The following is a 22,801-nucleotide window of genomic DNA, read 5'->3' as shown; positions in this document are numbered from 1 at the left end:
GGAGCATCTAGAGAGATAGGAGGAAAACTGGAAGATGGTGAGTGGAAGGGAGTGAATTGAGAAGGAATGAATGATCACCTGTGTCCAATCTGCTAAGAGGTGAAGCTAGGTAAAGATTGAGTATAGTTGATTGGATTTATTGATATGAAGGTCACCGGTGGCTTTTCATGTGGGCTTTCTCCTAAGGCAATGAAATTTCAGGGCAGTGAGGGTGAAATCAGGTTTCAGAAATATCATTTATTCACCCAGTAAAATGTATTAAGTGCTACTGTGTGTCTAGTTCAGGACTATGCCCATGGGTACAAGGATAACTGTTATCCACTCTCTGCCCTCACACAGCTCTCATGGGTGGGAGAGACATATGTACACTGTTCTAATGTAGTGTAGTTAATGTGGGGAGGTGAGAGCACAGAGCAAGGGCAGCATACCAGAGGTGGTGGTTTTACACTCAGAAATAGCCTTTCTGGAGGAGCTGTTAAGTTTAAAATAAGGAATAAAATGTCATTTAGAATTGGCAACTCAGAGGGTCAAAGGGAAACTTTTGCAGGGTGGAAGAGGAAGGAGTTGCAACATCTCAGATTGCATTGTAGAGACATGGGAAGGGGAAGGAATGTAGACATGCTCTTTAGATGAATGATTCTGAAAGCACGGAGGGTGGCTGTTAGAGGAAAGGACCAAGGTTGAGGGACAATTTTATGAAAAAGAGTTAAGTCTGCCTTAGGTTGGTTGAGGTATGTTTCTGGGAAAGTTGGATGAAATATCTTTACCCTACAGTGATGCCTTCTCCATGGCTGTAATGATTGGGTGCCCTGAGTCAGACTTCTTTTTCTTGAACAGTGTAGGGGATACCCTTATCCCTTTGGGAGGCACTGGTGCATGGTGGTGAAGAGCATGGAATCAGGCAGGATTCATTCAATCCTAGGTCAAATTTGTTAGCCTCAGTTTCCTCCTCCTCCTCCTCCTCCTCCTCCTCCTCCTTTTCCTTCTCCTTCTCCTTCTCCTTCTCCTTCTCCTTCTCTTTCTCTTTCTCCTCCTCCTCCTCCTTCTTCTCTTTTTTTCTGATGGAGTTTCAGTCTTGTTGCCCAGTCTGGAGTGCAACGGTGTAATCTCAGTTTACTGCAACCTCCGCCTCCTTGGTTCAAGTTATTCTCCTGCCTCAGCCTCCCAAGTAGCTGGGATTACAGGCACCCACCACCATGCCCGGCTAATTTTTTGGTATTTTTAGTAGAGATGGGGTTTCACCATGTTTGCCAGGCTGATCTGAAACTCCTGACCTCAGGTGATCTACCTGCCTTGGCCTCTCAAATTGCTGGGATTACAGGCGTGAACCACCGCGCCTGGTCCTCAGTTTCCTCTTCTATAGAATGGGGTCCCTACCTCATAGAAATGTGATCTATATTTCTACCATATTTTCATCTTTTTCTATTCAACCATGACAGTTTCCAGAGAGCAAACACAGAGTCTCTGCTCCTGCCAGTTGTTTGCGGTCTTTTGGCAGGCATAGTCTACCTTTAGAGCTGTTGAACTACATAGTCTGGTATTACTAATAGACCTTGAAATCATTTACTCGTTATTGCTTAAGTGGGTTTTTTTATACGGGTGGGTGACTTCATTCATTGCTGATTTCATTGTCAGGGTAATAACGTGTTGCTCTCTCTGTCAGGAAATTTGCTTTTCCTCCCCCACCCCAGCACCAGCCTCCATGCACTCAGTTCAGATAACAGTGATCCTGGTGCTTGCCTGCACCCCAATTACTCCTCCAGTGATGTGTGGGTGGATAGGTTGCCTCTCAGTGACTTTCGTAGCACCTGATTCTTGTAATTGTCAATGTCCACTTCTGAGTGAAGGCTGGGGACTGGGTCTTAATCTCAGAGCCTGCACAGGGCCTGGAACCCAGTGGGTACTCAATATAAGCTTAAAGAATGAATGAATGAATGAGTGAAGGAATTCTGAGTTTTGAAGGAGCCTCGCTGTCCTGTCTAGGGTAGTAGAAGTGGTTGCTTTTCCCAAACAGAGAGGCGCGCAGATGGCACCTCCCGAAGCTGCTTATTCTGACTTCTCGGAGCAATTCGTGGACTGCCCCAGCGCTCTGCAGTTCTAGATATCTCCATTACCACAGGGGAAGATAATCCCACTCCCAGCCTCACATTCTTGCATACAGTTAGGGAGGTATGTGATGTGGTGGAATGGATATAGGCTTTGGAGCTAGTCACTGACTGACCTCAGTTTTCTCAAGTGTAAAATAAAGATAAGAAAACTTACCGTCTGTCAGATTAAATTAGAAGATAGTATCTATTACTGCAAGTATCTAATAGTATCTATTACTGCAAGTTATATTCATATCATGTGCATCTTATTAATTTCTAAAAGCTTTACCTTCCATATGCTGTCTTTGGATGACTTAAAAGCAGTTTAAATTTTACTTCACAATAGCTCAGTGATCAGAAAGGAGGGCTGAGACTTTTCTTCCTGTTTTGCGAGAGAGGTGGAACTTTCCTCTCAGCAAGAGGACAGGTGTCCAGAAGTCCAGCTCCACCCAATCGGCCTTTCCTCAGAGCCAAGGTGTTTTGGCCCACTGTTCACAGGTAGACATTACTCTTCCTGCCTTACCTACACTTGTCCACACTGAGACCTAGTTGTTTTGCCATTCAGGACACCACCAGGACGTTTTTACCATCTATGTCTTCAGTATGCCTCCTGTATCAGTGAGTCAGCAATACCTGGCAGTTCAGGGCTATTTTTTTACGGAGTACTGTTCTTTAGGGATCAGGCAAAGATTCTTCGTGTCATGCACACGTGGCTACAGTGAATTGCATGTAGTAGGTTCTTCAATAAATGTTGACTTGGTGAATGAACAGAAGATATGATTCCAGGTTCAACTTGGCTGAGAAGGGTATTTTGTGTTTTTGCCTTTCAGGGTGCTGGTGGGGGCTGAGGGTTGCTGTGGGAAGGGGGCAGACAGCTTACCCTGAGTCTGCCAGAGACGCTGTGGGCTGTGAAGGACTTCGGATCTTTGTGTGTCTGAGAGCTTTGGCCAGGTGTTCTCGTGCAGCTTCTCCTGGTACCAGAATGACCAATCTCATGTACTTGTGGCTAATGAGGTGGAACAGTCAGACGCTGGGCCCCCAACTGACTTTTGCCCTTTGAACCTTCTACTTGGAAGCTAGTTGCCTTTTTCAGAGGGTTTTTCCCAAGAGCCATCTGAAGGTGGAGGTGAAGAAACTTACCTTTTCTGGCCCATATTCACCTTAAGAAACAGGCTTTCATCAGAGCCTTGGGTTCTTTCTAGTGTGGGTTTGTTGTGAACTTTGGAACAAACTCTTGACCAGCAGTGAAGGGGTAGACCTTTATGTTGCTTTGATCATCAAGGCCCTTTGGGGGCTCATCCTTGCTCTCTTCCTTTCTCTGTTCCCTTTCTCTCTGCCGCAGGAGAAGCTGGACAGGTAGCCTACAGGAGGTTGCAGAAGATGCTGGGCAGGAGTGGGTCCTAACTCTGGCTGTGGATTAGAATCATCTGGGGAATTAAGAAAATGATACTCAGATTGGGCACTGTGGCTCACACCTGTAATCCTAGCACTTTGGGAGACTGAGGTAGGAGGATGGCTTCAGCTCAGGAGACCAGTCTGGGGAACTTGGTCTCTATAAAAAAAAAAAAAAATTAGTTGGGCATGGTGGTGCGTGCCTGTAGCCCCACCTACTCAGGTGGCTGAGGTGGGAGGATTGCTTAAGCCCATTAGGTCCAGGCTGCAGTGAGCCAAGATCGTGCCACTGCATTCCAGCATGGGCAACAGAGTAAGACCCTGTCTCAATTAAAAAAAAAAAAAAAAAAAGAAAAGAAAAGAAAAGAAAGAAAACAATACTCCTCACTCCCACTCCCTGACTGCATAAATCTGAACCACTGGGGAGAAGAATGAGATGAGAATTGGTTTGGAGAACGAGAATTGGGGAAGCAGAAAAATTGCTTTTGAGGAGAATTGATGAGGGTCTTGTGTCACTGGAGGTGGGAAGAGCCATTCTCAATTGTCACCATGCTTCAGAGTCACCTGGGGAGTTTTAAAAACATGCCAATGCCTGGGTTCCACCCCAGAATTTCTGACTTAATTGGTCTGGGTGGGGCCTGAGCACTGGCCTTTGTTAAAGCTCGTCAGTGATGCCAGTTTGCAGCCAGGATAGAGGAGCCTTGAGTTAGCAAAGGGTTGCGGCTGTTCTGATACAGTTGTTCTGTGTGTGGTTATTTCCTAAGGAAACACACCCAGAAAAGCAGGTCCTCAGACTGGCCTGTGAAACTGTCTCAGGTCTCCTGCATCAGAACCTGTGGGGGTGGGGCCCTGAAGTTGGGGGTCGACAAATTCCTCAGGTGATACTGATGCTCACTCAGACTTGAGATCTGTACCTGAGGACTTGAACTGACCCCTAGCTAAGCAAACCAATAAGGATTGGATTTACATGGCTTGGAGAAGGGACTCATGGGGTTGTTACTATAAGACCCTCCTGGTACAAACTGCCTGCTTGCTCCCTCAGAGTGGTCAGAGTCCCAGGGACCAAAGTGCTGACTGAGTTCCAGGAAGGAGAGCGGGAGGACTCTGATCCAGTGACCCACAGGGATTGTATTTGGTGTGTCTTCTTGCCAGAGGTGTAACTGCCTAAGGGGTTCATCTTGCCCGCTGCCTAGACAGAGCCGATTCTTCAAGACAGGGAATTGCAATAATGAGTAATTCACACAGAGCCGGCTGTGCGGGAGACTGGAGTTTTATTATTACTCAAATCAGTCTCCCCGAGCATTCTGGGAGCAGAGTTTTTAAGGATAACTTGGTGGGTCAGGAGAAGCCAGTAAGCCAGGAGTGCTGATTGGTTAGAGATGAAATCATAGGGAGTCAGAGTTGTCTTCTTGCTCTCAGTCAGTTCCTAGGTGGGGACCACAAGATCAGATAAGCCAGTTTATTGATCTGGGTGGGGCCAGCTGATCCACCAAGGGCAGGGTCTGGAAAATACCTCAAGCACTGATCTTAGGAGCAGTTTAGGGAGGGTCAGAATCTTGTAACTTCCAGCTGCATGACTCCTAAACCATAATTTCTTTCTTTCTTTTTTTTTTGAGATGGAGTCTTGCTCTTTCACCCAGGCGGTAGTGCAGTGGTGTGATATCGGCTCACCTCAACCTCTGCCTCCCGGGTTCAAGCAATTCTCCTGCCTCAGCCTCCCGAGTAGCTAGGGTTACAAGTGCATGCCACCACACCAGACTAATTTTATTTTTTATTTTTAGTAGAGACAGGTTTTTGCCATGTTGGCCAGGCTGGTCTTGAACTCCTACCTCAGGTGATCCGCCCTCCTCGGGCTCCCAAAGTGCTGGGATTACAGGCATGAGCCGCTGCGCCCAGCCCTAAACCATCATTTCTAAATCTTGTGGCTAGTGTTAGTCCTACAAAGGCAATCTAGTCCCAGGCAAGAAGGAGGTCTGCTTTGGCAAAGGGCTGTTATCCTATTTGTCTAAACTATAAACTAAGTTTCTCCCAAAGTTAGTTCAGCCTGTGCCATGGAATGAATAAATACAGCTTGGAGGTTAGAAGCAAGATGGAGTCGGGTAAGATAGATCTCTTTCACTGTCTCAGTCATAATTTGGCAAAGGCAATTTCAGAGGCTCTCACCCATGACACCTGAGTAAGCGAATTGGTTGTTTCTTTAAAATTTTTATTTTAATTGGCCGGGCATGGTGGCTCACGCCTGTAATCCCAGCACTTTGGGAAGCCGAGGTGGGTGGATTACGAGATCAGGAAATCGAGACTATCCTGGCTAACACAGTGAAACCCTGTCTCTACTAAAGAATACAAAAAATTAGCTGGGCATGGTGGTGAGCGCCTGTAGTCCCAGCTACTCGGGAGGCTAAGGCAGGAGAATGGCATGAACCCGGGAGGCGGAGGTTGCAGTGAACCGAGATCACACCACTGCACTCCAGCCTGGGCAACAGAGTGAGACTCTGTCTCCAAAAAAAAAAAAAAAATTATTTTATTTTCTCCTTTTTTCTTTTCTTTCTTTCTTTCCTTTTCTTTTCTTTCTTTTTTTTTTTCTGAGACGGAGCCTCGCTTTATCATCCAGGCTGGAGTGCAGTGGCATGATCTCGGCTCACTGCAACCTCTTCCTCCCTGGTTCAAATGATTCTCCTGTCTCAGCCTCCCAGGTAGCTTGGATTACGGGCGTGTGCCACCAAGCCCGGCTAATTTTTGTATTTTTAGTAGAGATGGGGTTTTGCCATGTTGGTCAGGCTGGTCATGAACTCCTGACCTCAGGTGATCTGCCCACCTCGGCCTCCCAAAGTGCTGGGATTTCAGGCGTGAGCCACCACCACACATGGCCAAAAACGTTATTTTACTTTCTGAGACGAAGTTTTGCTTTGTTGCCCAGGCTGGAGTGCAGTAGCATGGTTGTGGGCTCAATTCTGGACTCAAGTGACCCTCCTACCTCAGCCTTCCAAGTAGCTAGGACCATCAGTGTACACCCACCAAGTCCAGCTAATTTGTAATTTTTTTTTGTAGAGAAAGGGTCTCAGCCGGGCGCGGTGGCTCAAGCCTGTAATCCCAGCACTTTGGGAGGCCAAGACGGGCGGATCACGAGGTCAGGAGATGGAGACCATCCTGGCTAACATGGTGAAACCCCGTCTCTACTAAAAAATACAAAAAAAAAAAAAAAAAAAAAACTAGCCGGGTGAGGTGGCGGGCGCCAGTAGTCCCAGCTACTCGGGAGGCTGAGGCAGGAGAATGGCGTAAACCCGGGAGGCGGAGCTTGCAGTGAGCTGAGATCCAGCCACTGCACTCCAGCCTGGGAGACAGAGTGAAACTCCGCCTCAAAAAAAAAAAAAAAAAAAAAAAAAAGAGAAAGGGTCTCGCTATGTTGCTCAGGCTGGTCTCCAACTCCTGGCCTCAAGTGATCCCCACGTCTTGGCCTTCCAAAGTGCTGGGATTATAGACATGAGCCACCACACCTGGAGTAAAATGTTTCTGTAGACTGAAAGGTAAAGGAATTTGAAGGCCATCTGCTATCTGAGAGAAATAACAGCACCTAGGGAGAGTGGAAGAAATAATGTATCAAAGAAGCCAGGGTGAAAATGTGATTTTAAGGTGTAGAGAGTTTCCCGAACCAACATTAGACAAAACAAATGGGGATGCAGCAAAGAAAAGGAAGAAGAAGAGACTCGAAATCTCTGGGTTTAGGTCACAGATATGAGGCATTTCCAGAGAGCTTAAATCTGGACCCTCTGAGGAAACAGCAGTGGTAGAGTATTTTGGAGACACCAGGGTATTAGCAGGCCTGAGTATGCCAGTTGTGATTTTTTTCACAACTGGTTTGGCCTCTCCCCATGAATAGTGTGCATCTGACTATACACAGACCCAGCCTAACCTAGAAATGTGCAGTTTTTCTGAGCAACATGTGACCAAGAGCTTGCTCACCCAATTAAGCCTAGGGACTGCTATCCTTCTGCTGATTGCTGTGGGATGAATGATGTCACCAGTCAGGAGATAGCTGAGATGTCTCACTGGTGGAGTGAAGCTTAAAGTAGCAAACTGAGTGGCAGGTGGAATTTTCGTCTCTTTGTGAACTGAAGGCTGTATATGTGAAAGCAAAAAGAACACAGAACAGAGTTCCTGACCGTAAATTCTAAGATAGCAGAAAGATAAACTCCTGGTAAGGGATAGAGGAGGTTTGTAGGGATTGGGAGAGATGTGTATAATAAGGCTTTAAAATAGAAATTTTAGAGGAAAGGAGAAAAATGCCTAGATAAAAGTATAAATCTGGGTATTTTGGAGACTATCAGGTACTACATAGCAAGAGAATAAAGGCAGAGGAGTTGCTCAGTAATGCATTTGGAGAAAATAGGATGGGAGATCAGAAATGATGCTTTTGAACTCTTATCTACAAATATTACCAGTAAGGCTAATAAACATATTTGACCTTTTTTTTTTTTTTTTTTTTTTTTGTGAGACAGCATCTCACTCTGTTACCAGGTTGGAGTGCAGTGGTACAATCGCGGCTCACTACAACCTCCACCTCCTGGGTTCAAGTGATTCTCCTGCCTCAGTCTCCCGAGTAGCTGGGACTACAGGCGCGCACCACCACAGCCCTCTCAGTTTTGTATTTTTAGTAGAGACGGGGTTTCACCATGTTGGCCAGGGTGGTCTCGATTTCTTGACCTTGTGATCCGTCTGCCTCGGCCTCCCAAAGTGCTGGGATTACAGGCATGAGCCACTGCACCCGGCCTGTATTTGACCTTTTACTGAAAGGAGGAAACAATTTCATAGCCATCAGCGATATTTGATTAGAATATGATAATGAAAGAGTATACATTGTTCAAAAGTGATGATTTGCTAGAAGAGCTGGGATTGATGTAGTACGTTAAAGAGAGATGTACAGACTTGTTTGAGGATCTGCTATCATAAGGGATGCCTGCCTCCTTTGCATAAGGTCACATTTAGATTCTTTTGATTGCAGCGAGAGGGAAATTTCAGTACACCAAGATCCAGTGAGCTGTCAAGGGTTTCACTTCCCCTTTCGCCATTTTTCTTGTTTTTTTTTTTTTTTTTTTTTTTTTGAGACGGAGTCTCGCTCTGTCGCCCAGGCTGGAGTGCAGTGGCCGGATCTCAGCTCACTGCAAGCTCCGCCTCCTGGGTTCACGCCATTCTCCTGCCTCAGCCTCCCGAGTAGCTGGGACTACAGGCGCCCGCCACCTCGCCCGGCTAGTTTTTTGTATTTTTTTTAGTAGAGACGGGGTTTCACCATGTTAGCCAGGATGGTCTCGATCTCCTGACCTCGTGATCCGCCCGTCTCGGCCTCCCAAAGTGCTGGGATTACAGGCTTGAGCCACCGCGCCCGGCCCCTTTCGCCATTTTTCAACAAATGTAATGAATAGTAACCCAGTGCTGCTTCCAGTTTTCTGCCTGCAGTTAGGTGGTTTTTTTGGTTTTTTTTTCAGACAGTCTTGCTGTGTCACCCAGGCTGGAATGCAGTGGTGCAATCACGGATCACTGCAGCCTTGACCTCCCCAGGCTCAAGCAATTCTCCCACCTTAGCCTCCTGAGTAGTTGAGACTATAGGTGCATGCTACCAGGCCCAGCTAATTTTTGTTTTTTTTTGGGTAGAATCAGGGTTTCTCTATGTTGCCTAGGTTGGTTTCAAACTCCTGAGCTCAAGGGATCAGCCTGCCTTGGCCTCCCAAAGTGCTGGAATTACAGGAGCGAGCCACTGTGCCCAGCCAATATATTAGTTTTCTATTGCTTTTCTAACAAGTTACCACCAATTGAGTGGCTGAAAATGACACAAATTTATCATCTCATAGTTGTGGAGGTCAGAAGTCTGAAATGGGTCTCACTGGGCTAATATGAAGTAGTACTGTGTTTCTTTCTGGAGGCTTAAGGAGAGAATCCATCTTCTTGCCTTTCCCAGCTTCTAGAGGCTCATGGCCCCTTCCATTTTCAAAGTCAGCAGTAACTGGGAGAGTCTTTCTCACATTGTACAACTCTGACATTGACCTTTCTGCCTCCCTCTTTCATCTTTAAGAACTTTTGTGATTACATTGGGCCCACCCAGATAATACAGAATGATTTCCCCGTTTCATCACTTGATTAGCAATCTTCATTCTGTCTGCAACTTTTTTTTTTTTTTGAGTCAGAGTCTTGCTCTGTCGCCCAGGCTGGAGTGCAGTGGTGGGATCTTGGCTCACTGCAACCTCTGCCTCCTGGGTTCAAGCAATTCTCCTGCCTCAGCCTCCCGAGTAGCTGGGATTACAGGCACACACCACCACACCCAGCTATTTTTTGTATTTTTAGTAGAGACTGGGTTTCACCATGTTGGTCAGGCTGGTCTGGAATTCCTGACCTCAGGTGATCTGCCTGCTTTGGCCTCCCAAAGTGCTGGGATTACAGGCATGAGCCACCACGCCTGGCCTCTGTCTGCAACTTTAATTCTCCCTTGCCATGCAATATAACATGGTTCACAGGCTCCAGGGATTAGGGGGTGGACATCTTTGGGGGGCCATTAGTCTACCTACCACAAGTGATAACCCAGCTTTCCAACAGAGGCGGATGAGCAGGAGCAGCACTATGAAGTGATAACTTAAGGTGGATTATTGCCCAAATTCTAGGCTTGTAAGTTAAACCTGGTTAGTGAAGTATGAGGAGAAGAGTGGGAAATCATTAGTAACCTGTATGAACTCATTAAGAACAAGCCATACTCTGCTAACCTCACTTTTTGGTTCAATTTTTTTTTTTTATTCAAATATACAGAAGGACCAGTGCAATCTCATAAGTTTATGGCTTAATGGTCACTAGTTGAGCGCATGTGTAACTAGCACCCTTGAACCCTTCCTATGCTCTTCCCAGTCCCTGCCTCTCCACCCCACACAAAGGGAAATCACTATTCTGACTTCTAGTTGCATTGGTTTTCCCTGATTTTATGTAAATGGATATAATTTATATGTACACTTTTGCATCTGGCTTGCTTATTATGTTTGAGATTCTTCTGTATTTTTGTCTGTAGTTGTAGATTGTTCATTTTTTTTTTTTTTGAGACAGAGTCTCACTCTGTCGCCGGGGCTGGAGTGCAGTGGCAGGATCTTGGCTCACTGCAACCTCCACCTCCCAGGTTCAAGCAATTCCTCTGCCTCAGCCTCCTGAGTAGCTGGGATTACAGGTGCCCACCACTACGCCCAGCTAATTTTTTGTATTTTTAGTAGAGACGGAGTTTCACCATGTTGGCCAGGCTGGTCTCGAACTCCTGACTTTGTGTCTGCCCACCTTGGCCGCCCAACATGCTGGGATGACAGATTGTTTATTCTTTTTTTTTTTTTTTTTTTTTTTGAGATGGAGTCTCACTCTGTCACCCAGGCTGGAGTGCAGTGGCCGGATCTCAGCTCACTGCAAGCTCCGCCTCCCGGGTTCCCGCCATTCTCCTGCCTCAGCCTCCCGAGTAGCTGGGACTACAGGCACCCACCACCTCGCCCGGCTAGTTTTTTGTATTTTTTTAGTAGAGACGGGGTTTCAGCATGTTAGCCAGGATGGTCTCGATCTCCTGACCTTGTGATCCGCCCGTCTCGGCCTCCCAAAGTGCTGGGATTACAGGCTTGAGCCACTGCGCCCGTCCCAGATTGTTTATTCTTAGTGCTGTTTAGTATTTATTCAATCTACTGTTGCTGGGCATTTGGGTTGTTTCTAGTTTTTGGCCACTGCAAGGGTGTGGCTACAAATATTCTACATATATACTAATTTCATTTGAATTGTTTGATAGCATCATTAGATTGTTAGAGCAGAAGCATGTGTATGCAGATTTTGGAGAGGTTCGTGGCAAATTCTCATGATATTCTCGTTGACAAGGTAGACTAGATAAAAATATAGTTCGGTAGATTCTTAGTCGGCTGAATAACGTTGTGGAATAATGACAAATACAGAAAGGTCTATAGTGATAGACTATATGGCTCTGCTGATCCTAGTCAACATTTTAATTTTTTTATTTAAAAAAATTTGTTTGAAACTGAGTCTTGCTCTGTTGCCTAGGCTGGATGCCCTCTAGGGGAGGGCATCTCTGCCCTCGAGGTTAACTTGCAGTTGCCTCCATATTATCCTAACCCCATGGTCCCCTCCTGTCCCCGGCCCTGAAGCAGGAGGTTGGGCTCCACTTCAAGAGCAGTGCACTTGGCTGGGCTCTGGGGCCACTGGTCAGCTGTATCCGCTGAGGTGGGAACAAAAAGCCCTGTCAGCACTGCTGCCTGCCATACTCATTTCCTGCTCCCACAGCCAAGAGGCCCTGGAGGAAGCTGGGCTTTGAGGAAGAGGAGGACTAGCTCTCTTCAGTCAGTTCCCTCTGCTCCCTGGTTTCTTTCTGTAGGATTCCCTTCCTCATTCAAACTGAGCCTTCTTTGCTCAGTACAGAGAGAAGATCAGGGCTAGAAAGTGTGTCAGTGGCTGAGGAATCAGGCTCAGGAATGGGGGAGGTGGGATACTGGTGGACAAAGAGAGGGATACATATGGATGGAGAGAGAAGTAGAGAAGAGTCTGGGCACAGTGAGTCACACCTGTAATCCCAGCACTTTGGGAGGCTGAGGCGGGAGAGTCACCTGAGGTCAGGAGTTCGAGACTAGTCTGGCTAACATGGCGAAACCCCGTCTCTACTAAAAATACAAAAATCAGCCAGGCGTGGTGGTGCATGCCTGTAATTCTAGTTACTCGGGAGGCTGAGGCAGGAGAACCGCTTGAACCCAGGAGGCGGAGGTTGCAGTGAGCTGAGATTGTACTGCTGTACTCCAGCCTGGGGAACAGAGCAAGATTGTCTCAAAAAAAAAAAAAAAAAAAAAAAAAAAAAGAGAGCAGTAGAGAAGCAATAGGGATTAAAAGGTAAACAAGCCACCCAGGTGCCATGACTCCTCCCTATAATCCCAGTCACTCCTCAGAAGGCTGAGGTGGAAGGACTGCTTGAGGCCAGGAGTTCAAGACCAGCCTGGGCCACATAGCAAGACCCTGTCTCTAAAAAAAGTAAAACAGCCAGGCGCGGTGGCTCACGCCTGTAATCCCAGCACTTTGGGAGGCTGAGGAGGGCGGATCATGAGGTCAGGAGTTTGAGACCAGCCTGACCAACATGGTGAAACCCCGTCTCTACTAAAAATATTAAAATTAGCCAGGTATGGTGGTGGGCACCTGTAGTCTCAGCTACTCAGGAGGCTGAGGCAGGAGAACTGCTTGAACCCTGGAGGCGGAGGTTGCAGTGAGCTGAGATCGCACCACTGCACTCCAGCTTGGGTGACAGAGGAAGACTCCGTCTCAAAAAAGAAAAATAAAAAATAAAACAAATTAGCCGGGCATGGTGGTGCACACCTTTGATCCCAGCTACTAGGGTACCTGAGATGGGAGGATCCTTTGAGCTCAGAAGTTTGATGCTGCAGTGAGCTATGATTTCTCTACTGCACTCTGGCTTATTTGACAGAGTGAGACCCCCATCTCCAAAAAAAAAAAAAAAAAAAAAAAAATTAGGGCCAGGTGTGATGGCTCATGCCTGTAATCCCAGCACTTTGGGAGGCCGAGGCGGGTGGATCACCTGAGCTCAGGAGTCTGAGATCAGCCTGGCCAATATGGTGAAACCCTGTCTCTGCTAAAAATACAAAAAAATTAGCTGGGCGTGGTGGCGTATGCCTGTAGTCCCAGCTACTTGAGAGGCTGAAGCAGGAGAATTGCTTGAACCTGGGAAGCAGAGGTTGCAGTGAGCTGAAATCATGCCATTGTACTTCAGCCTGGGCGACAGAGCAAGACTCCATCTCAAAAATAAATAAATAAAAATAAATAAATAATAAAAAAATATAGGCTGGGCACCGTGGCCCACGCTGTAATCCCAGCACTTAGGGAGGCCGAGGTGGGTGGATCACCTCAGGTCAGGAGTTTGTGACAAGCCTGGCCAACATGGTAAAACCTCGTCTCTACTAAAAATACAAAAATTAGCTGGGTGTGGTGGCGCACACTTGTAATCCCAGCTACTTGGGAGGTTGAGGCAGGAGAATTGCTTGAACCCAGGAGGCAGATGTTGCCGTGAGCTGAGACCGCACCATTGCACTCCAGCCTGGGCAACAAGGGTGAAACTCTGTCTCAAAAAGAAAAATAAAATAAATAAAATAAAATATAAACAAGCCATGTATTTCCATTTCAGAATCTGCTATGGTAGTGGGTGGTGAATTGGTTGCTCGTCCCTCCTTTTCCCTACCTACATCCCTGGACAGAGCTGAGAAGAGAACCTTGTGGCACACGGCTCAGATTCTGAGTCTGAACTAGAACTAGTCCTGTAAGCTTATTCCAGTTTGGTGTTGTGACCTATGGTTACCTGGCAGGGAATCATAACTTTGTATTTGGAGATCCCATTCCCCTGACAATGTGGCACCATCCTTTGTGCCTGGTGTTTCTACTTGGAAACCTGGCTATGTTGTGGTTATGAGCCAGCCACAGAGCCTAGGATAAGGGCAGAGGTTACAGGCTGGGTAGAAGGGGCACTAGGTTGTTGAGTGGCTGGAGGCTGGAGTCCAGTGGGGAGTAAAGGATGGGTGACTGAGGAGGAGCAACAGATTTGAAAGATTTGTGGAGGGCAAGATACAGGCACTTTGGTCATTTTGTGGGGTGCTGCACACTAGTGTCTTTAATTATTAACTTAGCACTGGGGTGGCCTGGAGCTGTGGGTACATTTTTGCCCAGCCCTGTGATAAGGTTTGTTGTTTATTAGGCAGAAAGGCAAGCATCTGTATAGGACAGGAATGCCCCTTCTCAGGAAGAGCAGAAAGGAACTTGGGCAGTGAGTAGAATGAGGGTGGTGGTGGAAGGGAGGGTGAGAGAGAGCAGATGGTGCAGCTGTTCTGAGAGGCCAGTCTTCCCTGCTTCTCAGGATGAAGTAGCCAGAATGCGATGAGGCCAGGACACGACAAAATAGGAGGACTAGGGACACCAAGGCCACACCACTGCCAGGATAACTCAGAGTGTTTCTGACTGCTTCGGTGGCCTGAAGTAGGCAAGACCTGTACTAGGCCTCATTCTCTTGACTGGTAAGGCAGGGTGATGTTGACCTTGCCCTTAGAGCCCTTGGGAGAAGGGCTGTAAAATTAAGCCCTCCTTATAGTGTTCTACTTGCTGAGCTGAGAAGGAGGGATAAATGAAGCGATTTGCTATGCTACCAGTGGGAAGATCTATGTTGTTTTTTCCAGCTTTCTTCTCTGCTACATCCTGGGGCTACTGGTCAACCTCACAGCATCTGTGGGCCTCCCTTTTTGAATTTCTTCAAGTAATTCAAATTCAAGTCGTAGACTGTAATTTTTTCGTTGGGGGAGGGATAATGGACTTCTTTGAGATTCTGATAAAAGCTATGATCCTTTTCTAAGAAAAGGTATGAACCTTTTTCTTAGGTATATCTGTATTAATATGGACATAACACTTTGGGAAAAAGAATTTTGAGCCTTATGGAGAACTTAGTTAAGAACCCTGGTAAAAGGACTACCTGTACTTCTGAGTAGAAGGACTGGGGGAATGTGTGTGGCTCTTATTTCTCTATTGTCCCATCAGGAAAAATGCCCTGTCCCTATTCTACAGGAGCCACTCTTAGCTGCAAGAATCTTTCCAAGCACAAAAGCAGGCAGCTGAGCTGCCAGGCAGTGGGCAGGAAATCTGGCCTTCATCCTAATCCTTGGCCACACGGCCTGACCTGCTGGCTCAGCATTGGTTAAGTCACAGCAGGACTCCTCAAGGTTAACAGTAATACCACAGAGTCAGAGTGCTATGTCCTGGAGCCCATGGGGAATGGGAGGTAGGAGGGAGAGACCGTGACTTTTCAGAGCCAAGAGCTGGAACAATCACTAATCCCGTATAGTTCCCAGTTGCCTCCCACTGCTGTGATTGGAAATCTGGATGTATTTTTTATGTAAGCAGATCTGCAATCACTTTGTTTTGTGTCTCCCATATAAGGTGCTGGGCGGTAGGGAGTATGGAGGCCTTTGCATGATAATGGTGAGGACATTCTGGGGTCTGAGGCTTCCAGTGCAGAGCAGGTCAGAGGGTCTGTCTTTGGCTGAAGGGTTTATCTTGGTGACTGGTACTGGAAAAATTGCTTGGGAGTCTAAGGTCCTACAGTGGTGAGGGTAAGTCACCAATCAGTATTATTTTTCTTTCAGGTCTCTTAACCTTCATTAACTGTGCCTATGTCAAGTGGGGAACCCTGGTACAAGATATTTTCACCTATGCTAAAGTATTGGCGCTGATCGCGATCATCATTGCAGGCATTGTTAGACTTGGCCAGGGTAAGAAATAATATTAGCAGCAACTAATCTTTGTTAAGCATTTTCTGTGAGCCACACTCCTCTAAGTGCTCTTCGTGCATTATCTCATTTCTTATAATAACCTTATTTGGTAGGCACTATTATTATCCACGTTTTATAGATGAGGAAACAGGCTGCAGAATTAAGTATCTTGGGCTGGGCGGGGTGGCTCATGCCTATAATCCCAGCACTTTGGGAGGCCGTGGCAGGTGGATCCATGAGGTCAGGAGTTCAAGACCAGCCTGGCTAAGATGGTGAAACCCCATCTTGACTAAAAATACAAAAATTAGCCGGGCGTGGTGGTAGGTGCCTATAATCCCAGCTACTTGGGAGGTTGAGGCAGGAGAATCGCTTGAACCCAGGAGGCAGTGGTTGCAGTGAGCCAAGATTGCACCACTGCACTTCAGCCTGGGCGACAGAGCGAGACTCCGTCTCAACAACAACAACAACAACAACAACAAAAAAGATTTAATTATCTTGCCCAAGTCGCTACTGGCAAGTAGAGGAGCTGAAATTTGTATCCAGGACAACTGACCCAAAGTCTGTCCTTTAACTTTCATTCACACTGCCTCAGAGGAGGCTGATCTTGGCAAAAGGGTTGACAGCCATGCCCTGGGAGCTGGCTTTGGCAGATTGCGATAGGAGGCAGGAATCAGGCAGCCTGCAGAGCAGAACTGCATTGTTTCTATTCTCCAGCCTATCTGCTCTATGGTGGTTTCTTATCCTAGAAAGCTACCCTGGACCCTTCCTGTCAAGATCCCCATCTATGTCATTAGGATGCAGGGCATTCTGGTCTATCTCTGTAGACGTCTCTCTACTGTTTCCTGTTCCCTTACTGTTACTCTTGCTGCCAAAGGTGTTGTAGGCCACTTACCTGCTATTATATTACCATATTCTCTCAGTCCTTTACTTGATCATCATGAAGTGGGAGAATAAGCCACTAATCCCCTGCCTTCCAATGTTCTTGGGTTCCAGGAGCCTCCACTCATTTTGAGAATTCCTTTGAGGGTTCATCATATGCAGTGGGTGACATTGCCCTGGCACTGTACTCAGCTCTGTTCTCATACTCAGGCTGGGACACTCTCAACTATGTCACAGAAGAGATCAAGAATCCTGAGAGGTAGGTACTGCACCACCAATTTTCCATAGCAGTGATAGCCATCATTTAATGAGCTACTACTCTGTGACAGACAGCATATCACAACCACCTATGAGGTTAATTTTATCAGCCTCATTTTAATAGATGAGAGGCCTGAGGCTCAGAGAAGTAACTTGTCTATGATCATAGTAACAGGGCTAAAATATGAACTTTCTCATGTATGCTTTGTAAATTTTTTTAAATGCATTTTTACATTTGTTCATTAATTTCTGCATTAATTAAAGCAGATTGTATTATATGCTTATGTATGTTTTTAAAACAGATTTTCCTTGATAGATATTTCATCCACCCTTATCCCCACATACATAGCTTTGGGATATAGACATCCAGAAACCTTCCTATGTTTCCCTCTGATCCCTTCCTTGTTTCCTAAATTCATATTGACATTGTGGTATAGTTTCAGTCATTCAATTAAGTCACCCCACCATTATTGCTCTGTAGTCTATATATAGAGTGAAAAGAGCACTGGATAGGAAGACAAGGACCTAGAGTTTGTCTTTCCACTGACTTGTGGGCTGACCTTGAGGGAGTTGCCCGGCCATCTCTTTGTCTGCTTCCTTATCTGTAATTGAGGGGGTTAAATTCTGTGACCTCCATGGCCTTTCTTGGCTCTAAAATTCTATGATTCTGGGAACTAAGATTTGCCAGGGAATGGAGTTTTTTAAGAGAGAGTCTTGCTGTATTTCCTAGGTTGGAGTATAATGGCGCAATCTTGGCTCATTGCAACTTCTGCCTCCCAGGTTTAAGTGATTCTCCTGCCTCAGCCTCCCAAATAGCTGGAATTACAGGCACCTGCTACTGCGCCTGGCTAATTTTTGTATTTTTAGTCAAGATGGGGTTTCACCATGTTGGCCACGCTGGTCTCGAACTCCTGACTTCAGGTGATCCGCCTGCCTTAGCCTCCCAGAGTGCTGGGATTACAGGCGTGAGCCACCGTGCCCAGCTCTCTGTAAATGTTTAAGTCAAAAGAATCACAATTCTTATACCAATAAACTCCTTTTGGCTTGAGAAACAGAAGAGCACTCTTGGTACACAACTAGTGGTAACGCTATGGGAGCAGAGAGAACAGAAGCAGGATGAAGGCCTGGGTGGTGCTTCCACCTACCGGACAGAAGCTGCATGACTCTGTATTTGCAGAGTATTTGCCCCACTTTGTGCTTCTTTTGGGCAGCCTTACTGTTAAGGATGTTTATAAAGTTCATGGCTTTATTGGTCTACAGGGACCTTGAGAGCTCTTTGCATCTTTCTTTTGCCCACCAGTTAGGATGGCTCCTGAGGTTCTCAAACTGAGGAAGGGGTGGGCAGACATATCTTCCAGGTTGCTTGTCAGATACACACACTTCTCTTCCTACTGAAGGCCTATCTCTGAAGATGTTAAATTTCACAATTTGCCTCCATAATTTCCTTTTATATTTCTCAACCTTGAGACAAAAGTGCCAATGTTGATAATCTTAGAGATGGAATCCTGACACCAAAAGATCTCTGGAGTATAAAACAAAATAACCTCCCATTTTCCTGTGCATTATTATGCTGGGACACTCTTTGTTAATCCTTTTTTTTTTTTTTTTTTTCAGACAGGGTCTGACTGCCTTGCCCAGGCTGGAGTGCAGTGGCCCAGTCATGGTTCACTGCAGCCTTGACCTCCTCGGGCTCAAGTGATCCTTCCACCTCAGCCTCCCAAGTAGCTGGGATTACAGGCATGCGCCACCATGCTTGGCTAATTTTTTGTTTTGTTTTTTTGAGACAGAGTCTCACTGTTACCCAGGCTGGAGTGCAATGACACAATTTTGGCTTACCACAACCTCCACCTCCTGAGTTCAAGTGATTCTCGTACCTCAGCCTCCCAAGTAGCTGGGACTACAGGTGCGTGCCACCATGCCCAGCTAATTATTTATATTTTTAGTAGAGACAGGGTTTTGCCATGTTGGCCAGGCTGGTCTTAAACTCCTGACCTCAGGTGATCCACTTGCCTCGGCCTCCCAAACTGCTGGGATTACAGGCGTGAGCCACCACGCCCGGCTGCTTGGCTAGTTTTTTGTACAGACAGGGTTTTACCATGTTGTCCAGGCTGGTCTCCAACTCCTGGACTCAAGCCATCTGCCCACCTTAGCCTCCCAAAGTGTTGGTACTACGGGCATGAGCCACTGATCCCAGCTGCACAGTCCTATCTCCTAATATGATATTCCTTTCCCCTAATGTTCTTTAGTTCTTAAGTGTTTAGTTCAGAGCTTCAGCCACTATCCAGGGCACCGTCAAAGACAAATGCATTGAGGAAATGTAGCAAGAGTCTCCATCCCTGGAAAGACTGGTGTGGCAGGGAGAGTCTAAGGATTAAAGGAGAGATAGGGATATGACTGTGGGACTAATGTGTATTTTATTCTATTTGGCTGTAGGAACCTGCCCCTCTCCATTGGCATCTCCATGCCCATTGTCACCATCATCTATATCTTGACCAATGTGGCCTATTATACTGTGCTAGACATGAGAGACATCTTGGCCAGTGATGCTGTTGCTGTGGTAAAGGATTTTCACTAGCAGGTTGAGGGTGACTTGTGGGGTACTGGGTATATTCTGGCTCTTGAAAGTCCTGGAAAGGGGGTAGATGGCCTTGGAAGGAGTTCATTTCGAATATGGGGCTTGCAAGAAGGTCCTGTTACCCCCACTGTGGAAGAAGAGTTGGAGTCCTAATAAGGGGAATCTGGGGCATGCCCATCCATGTCTTTCATCCCTTTTAGATCCTGCTAATGACTCTTCCATTCTTTTCCCTTAGACTTTTGCAGATCAGACATTTGGAATATTTAACTGGATAATTCCACTGTCAGTTGCATTATCCTGTTTTGGTGGCCTCAATGCCTCCATTGTGGCTGCTTCTAGGTAAGAGTGGCATCTTTTGAAGGGCTATGGCAGTGGACGGTAGAACTTACAGGACCTGGACTTTGATTACCTGTGTTTTCCAACTGATACCATAACCTCTTTCTTCTTGTTTCTAGCAGAAGCCTGCAGTTGTCATTAATCTTAATACTGAGCTCCAGTCTATATTATCCAAACACTTTTGAAGGAAGGGATGGCAGAGAGGGAGGGCCATGTGGCAGGTGAACCAGGCTGCATCGTGTCCACCAATTTTCTCAGCTTCTCCTATCTTACCTGACATAGGCTTTTCTTTGTGGGCTCAAGAGAAGGCCATCTCCCTGATGCCATCTGCATGATCCATGTTGAGCGGTTCACACCAGTGCCTTCTCTGCTGTTCAACGTAAGTCAGCTCAAGGATGAGACTGAAAATGATTGGGGGGGTGGGGGGAAACTTTAGTAACAGCAGAAGCGACTGTTCTAGCTTCCTGAAAGCTCTAAAAGAAATTCCAATAGAAAAACTATTGGTGGATCAGAATGTTCACCATGGGCAAGGCACTATGCCAACCGCTACAGGCACTACAGGGAAAATCCAAATGCTCTAAGGAATGGTACACCTCTGCTCTAAGAGAAGCCATAAAGTACATGGAATACATTGTAATGATTGATTGCCATGACAGATAGTGAGTGATACAGTATTTAAGAAATGATCACTTCCATGGGAGGAGAGGGTGAATGAAGAATTACTTCTAGAAGTGTATGTGTGTCTTAAAATCCACCAAAATGTTCTCAGAAAAAAAAAAAAGGTGCATCTTGATGGCTAGGGTTGCAAATGGTAGAGATGGGCTTTAGGTAGGAGAAATAATATCAGAAAATCCTGTGGCAAAGCAGTATGGGTTTTAATACAGTTTGAATATCCAAAATCTGCAATGCTCTAAAAATCTGAAACTTTTTGAGTGTTGACTTGACAGTGGAGCATTTTGGATTTTCAGAATCGGGATATTCAACATGCAGGAGGAGATAAGAGCTGCATAATGTAGGTTGGAGCCATTATGGAAATGGTCCTATGCAAGACTTTTGAGGGATTGTTTCAAGACTTGCTTTATACAGGGTTAGCTTGAAGAATGGGTTGAAAAACCAGTTGAGACTACTGACTTGTAACAGAGGGGATAAGGTATTGAAACTAGAGTGTTAAAGGGATTAAAAACAGAAGAGGACCAGGAGACTCTGAGGATCGACGGGGGATGGATTTGGGAGGTATAAAGGGAGTGAAAAGCCTTTGGAGTAACAAAGGCCCTGAGAAGAGCTGACTTGGGCTCACGCTTACAGGGTATCATGGCATTGATCTACTTGTGTGTGGAAGACATCTTCCAGCTCATTAACTACTACAGCTTCAGCTACTGGTTCTTTGTGGGGCTTTCTATTGTGGGTCAGCTTTATCTGCGCTGGAAGGAGCCTGATCGACCTCGTCCCCTCAAGGTATGGCAACTCCATCCTACCTCTGCTCCATCTGAAACAGCTAGAGTTGCTGCTACAGGGGACTATTACAAGACACTTTATTTAGAAACCTTTGCCTGGGACTTGGTGGTTAGTACTGTGTTGAAATTAAAGGTATGGAAAGAAGGCTCAGTGCGCTAATCTTTATGGGAGGTGTTATTTTAGCTGTTAAGAATCCTGAGTGGTCCACCCCAGTTGTGTTTCCTGTGCCCTCAGCTCAGCGTTTTCTTCCCGATTGTCTTCTGCCTCTGCACCATCTTCCTGGTGGCTGTTCCACTGTACAGTGATACCATCAACTCCCTCATCGGCATTGCCATTGCCCTCTCAGGCCTGCCCTTTTACTTCCTCATCATCAGAGTGCCAGAACATAAGCGACCTCTTTACCTCCGAAGGATCGTGGGTAAGCATTGCATCCTTAAATCAGCTCAGCTATTGTAGAGCTTGGTTTTTGCCTTTTTCTGTAAATCTTGCCTCCAAAGACATTTTTGCCATAGCCCCTTCTTATGAACCCTTCGGCTTAATGGAATCACTCCCCTCAGGCCCAGTTCCATTCAATGACACTTGAACTCAGCCCAGTTGACCTCTTCTCAATTCCAACTCAAAGTTTTCTTTGTAGGGTCTGCCACAAGGTACCTCCAGGTCCTGTGTATGTCAGTTGCTGCAGAAATGGATTTGGAAGATGGAGAAGAGATGCCCAAACAACGGGATCCCAAGTCTAACTAAACACCATCTGGAATCCTGATGTGGAAAGCAGGGGTTTCTGGTCTACTGGCTAGAGCTGAGGAAGTTGAAAAGGAAAGCTCACTTCTTTGGAGGCACCTGTCCAGAAGCCTGGCCTAGGCAGCTTCAACCTTTGAACTTACTTTTTGAAATGAAAAGTAATTTATTTGTTTTGCTACATACAGTTCCAGACTTTTAAAGCGGACAATAGAGGAGACTGGGGAGAGGAGCATGTCAGGTGTGGGCTTGGTGGTTTTAGAAGCACCTGAGTGCGCCTACCTACTCCTCTTTTCTTTTAAAAGGGCCCACAATCCTCCAATTGTCTCCTTTAGAGAGACATCAAACTATCACAGGTGCTGGATGACAATAAAAAGTTATGTTCCTAAAGTCTGAGTGACTTCACTTTATATAGTATCTCTAGGACAGCTCCCATTAGCCTAGAAACACAAAGACTAAAAACAATCTTATGCTTGAAAGTAGATCCATCTTTTCTCTCTCAAGCTAGCTGCTGAAGGCTGATAAACCAGGCTCTACACAAAGGCAGACAACAGAACACTTCAACTGCTCTAGTGAAATGTTGGGTTGTTACATAAAAATGACATGAACTTCCTTTTTGAGACAGGATCTTGCTCTGTGGCCAAGGCTGCAGTACAGCAGCATGATCTTGGCTCACTGCAGCCTCAACCTCCTGGGCTTAAGCTATCCTCCCACCTCAGCCTCCCAGGTAGCTGGGACTATGGGCAAGCACCACCATGCTCAGCTAA

The 22,801-nt window shown here is 46.2% G+C and overlaps 1 protein-coding gene and 1 long non-coding RNA gene across 6 annotated transcripts in view; one reads left to right on the top strand and one right to left on the bottom strand.

Moving 5' to 3' along the window:
- SLC7A7 (solute carrier family 7 member 7) overlaps positions 1–22,424 on the top strand; it is a 43,209-nt gene extending 20,785 nt beyond the window's left edge. For 3 of the 4 annotated variants that reach the window (XM_015453566.3, XM_065548626.1, XM_065548627.1), the window contains 8 exons: positions 15,671–15,796; positions 16,790–16,934; positions 19,367–19,490; positions 19,744–19,847; positions 20,127–20,223; positions 21,150–21,299; positions 21,534–21,717; positions 21,934–22,424. In XM_015453566.3, the coding sequence (XP_015309052.2) occupies positions 15,671–15,796; positions 16,790–16,934; positions 19,367–19,490; positions 19,744–19,847; positions 20,127–20,223; positions 21,150–21,299; positions 21,534–21,717; positions 21,934–22,040 (1,037 nt within the window). In that variant the 3' untranslated portion in view covers positions 22,041–22,424. Of the gene's footprint in view, positions 1–15,264; positions 15,421–15,670; positions 15,797–16,789; positions 16,935–19,366; positions 19,491–19,743; positions 19,848–20,126; positions 20,224–21,149; positions 21,300–21,533; positions 21,718–21,933 lie in introns of those variants that run through there. The other variant, XM_073996954.1, reaches the window with a different exon arrangement.
- On the bottom strand, positions 1,044–20,246 carry LOC135971939 (uncharacterized). Of its 2 annotated transcripts, none has more exons than XR_012415550.1 (2): positions 20,118–20,245; positions 1,044–3,514 (listed from the first exon to the last, which is right to left on the bottom strand). It is a non-coding gene; the product is annotated as an uncharacterized lncRNA (long non-coding RNA). The 2 variants fall into 2 exon arrangements; XR_010588362.1 differs by lacking the exon at positions 1,044–3,514 and adding an exon at positions 4,734–4,905 and having other exon boundaries at positions 20,118–20,246.
- Positions 22,425–22,801: the final 377 nt, after the last annotated feature.

The sequence above is a fragment of the Macaca fascicularis genome, chromosome 7 (assembly GCF_037993035.2).
Source record: "Macaca fascicularis isolate 582-1 chromosome 7, T2T-MFA8v1.1".
Lineage (NCBI taxonomy): Eukaryota > Metazoa > Chordata > Mammalia > Primates > Cercopithecidae > Macaca > Macaca fascicularis.
Note: the sequence above shows the minus strand (reverse complement) of the source record. Positions and strands in the feature narration are given on the sequence as shown.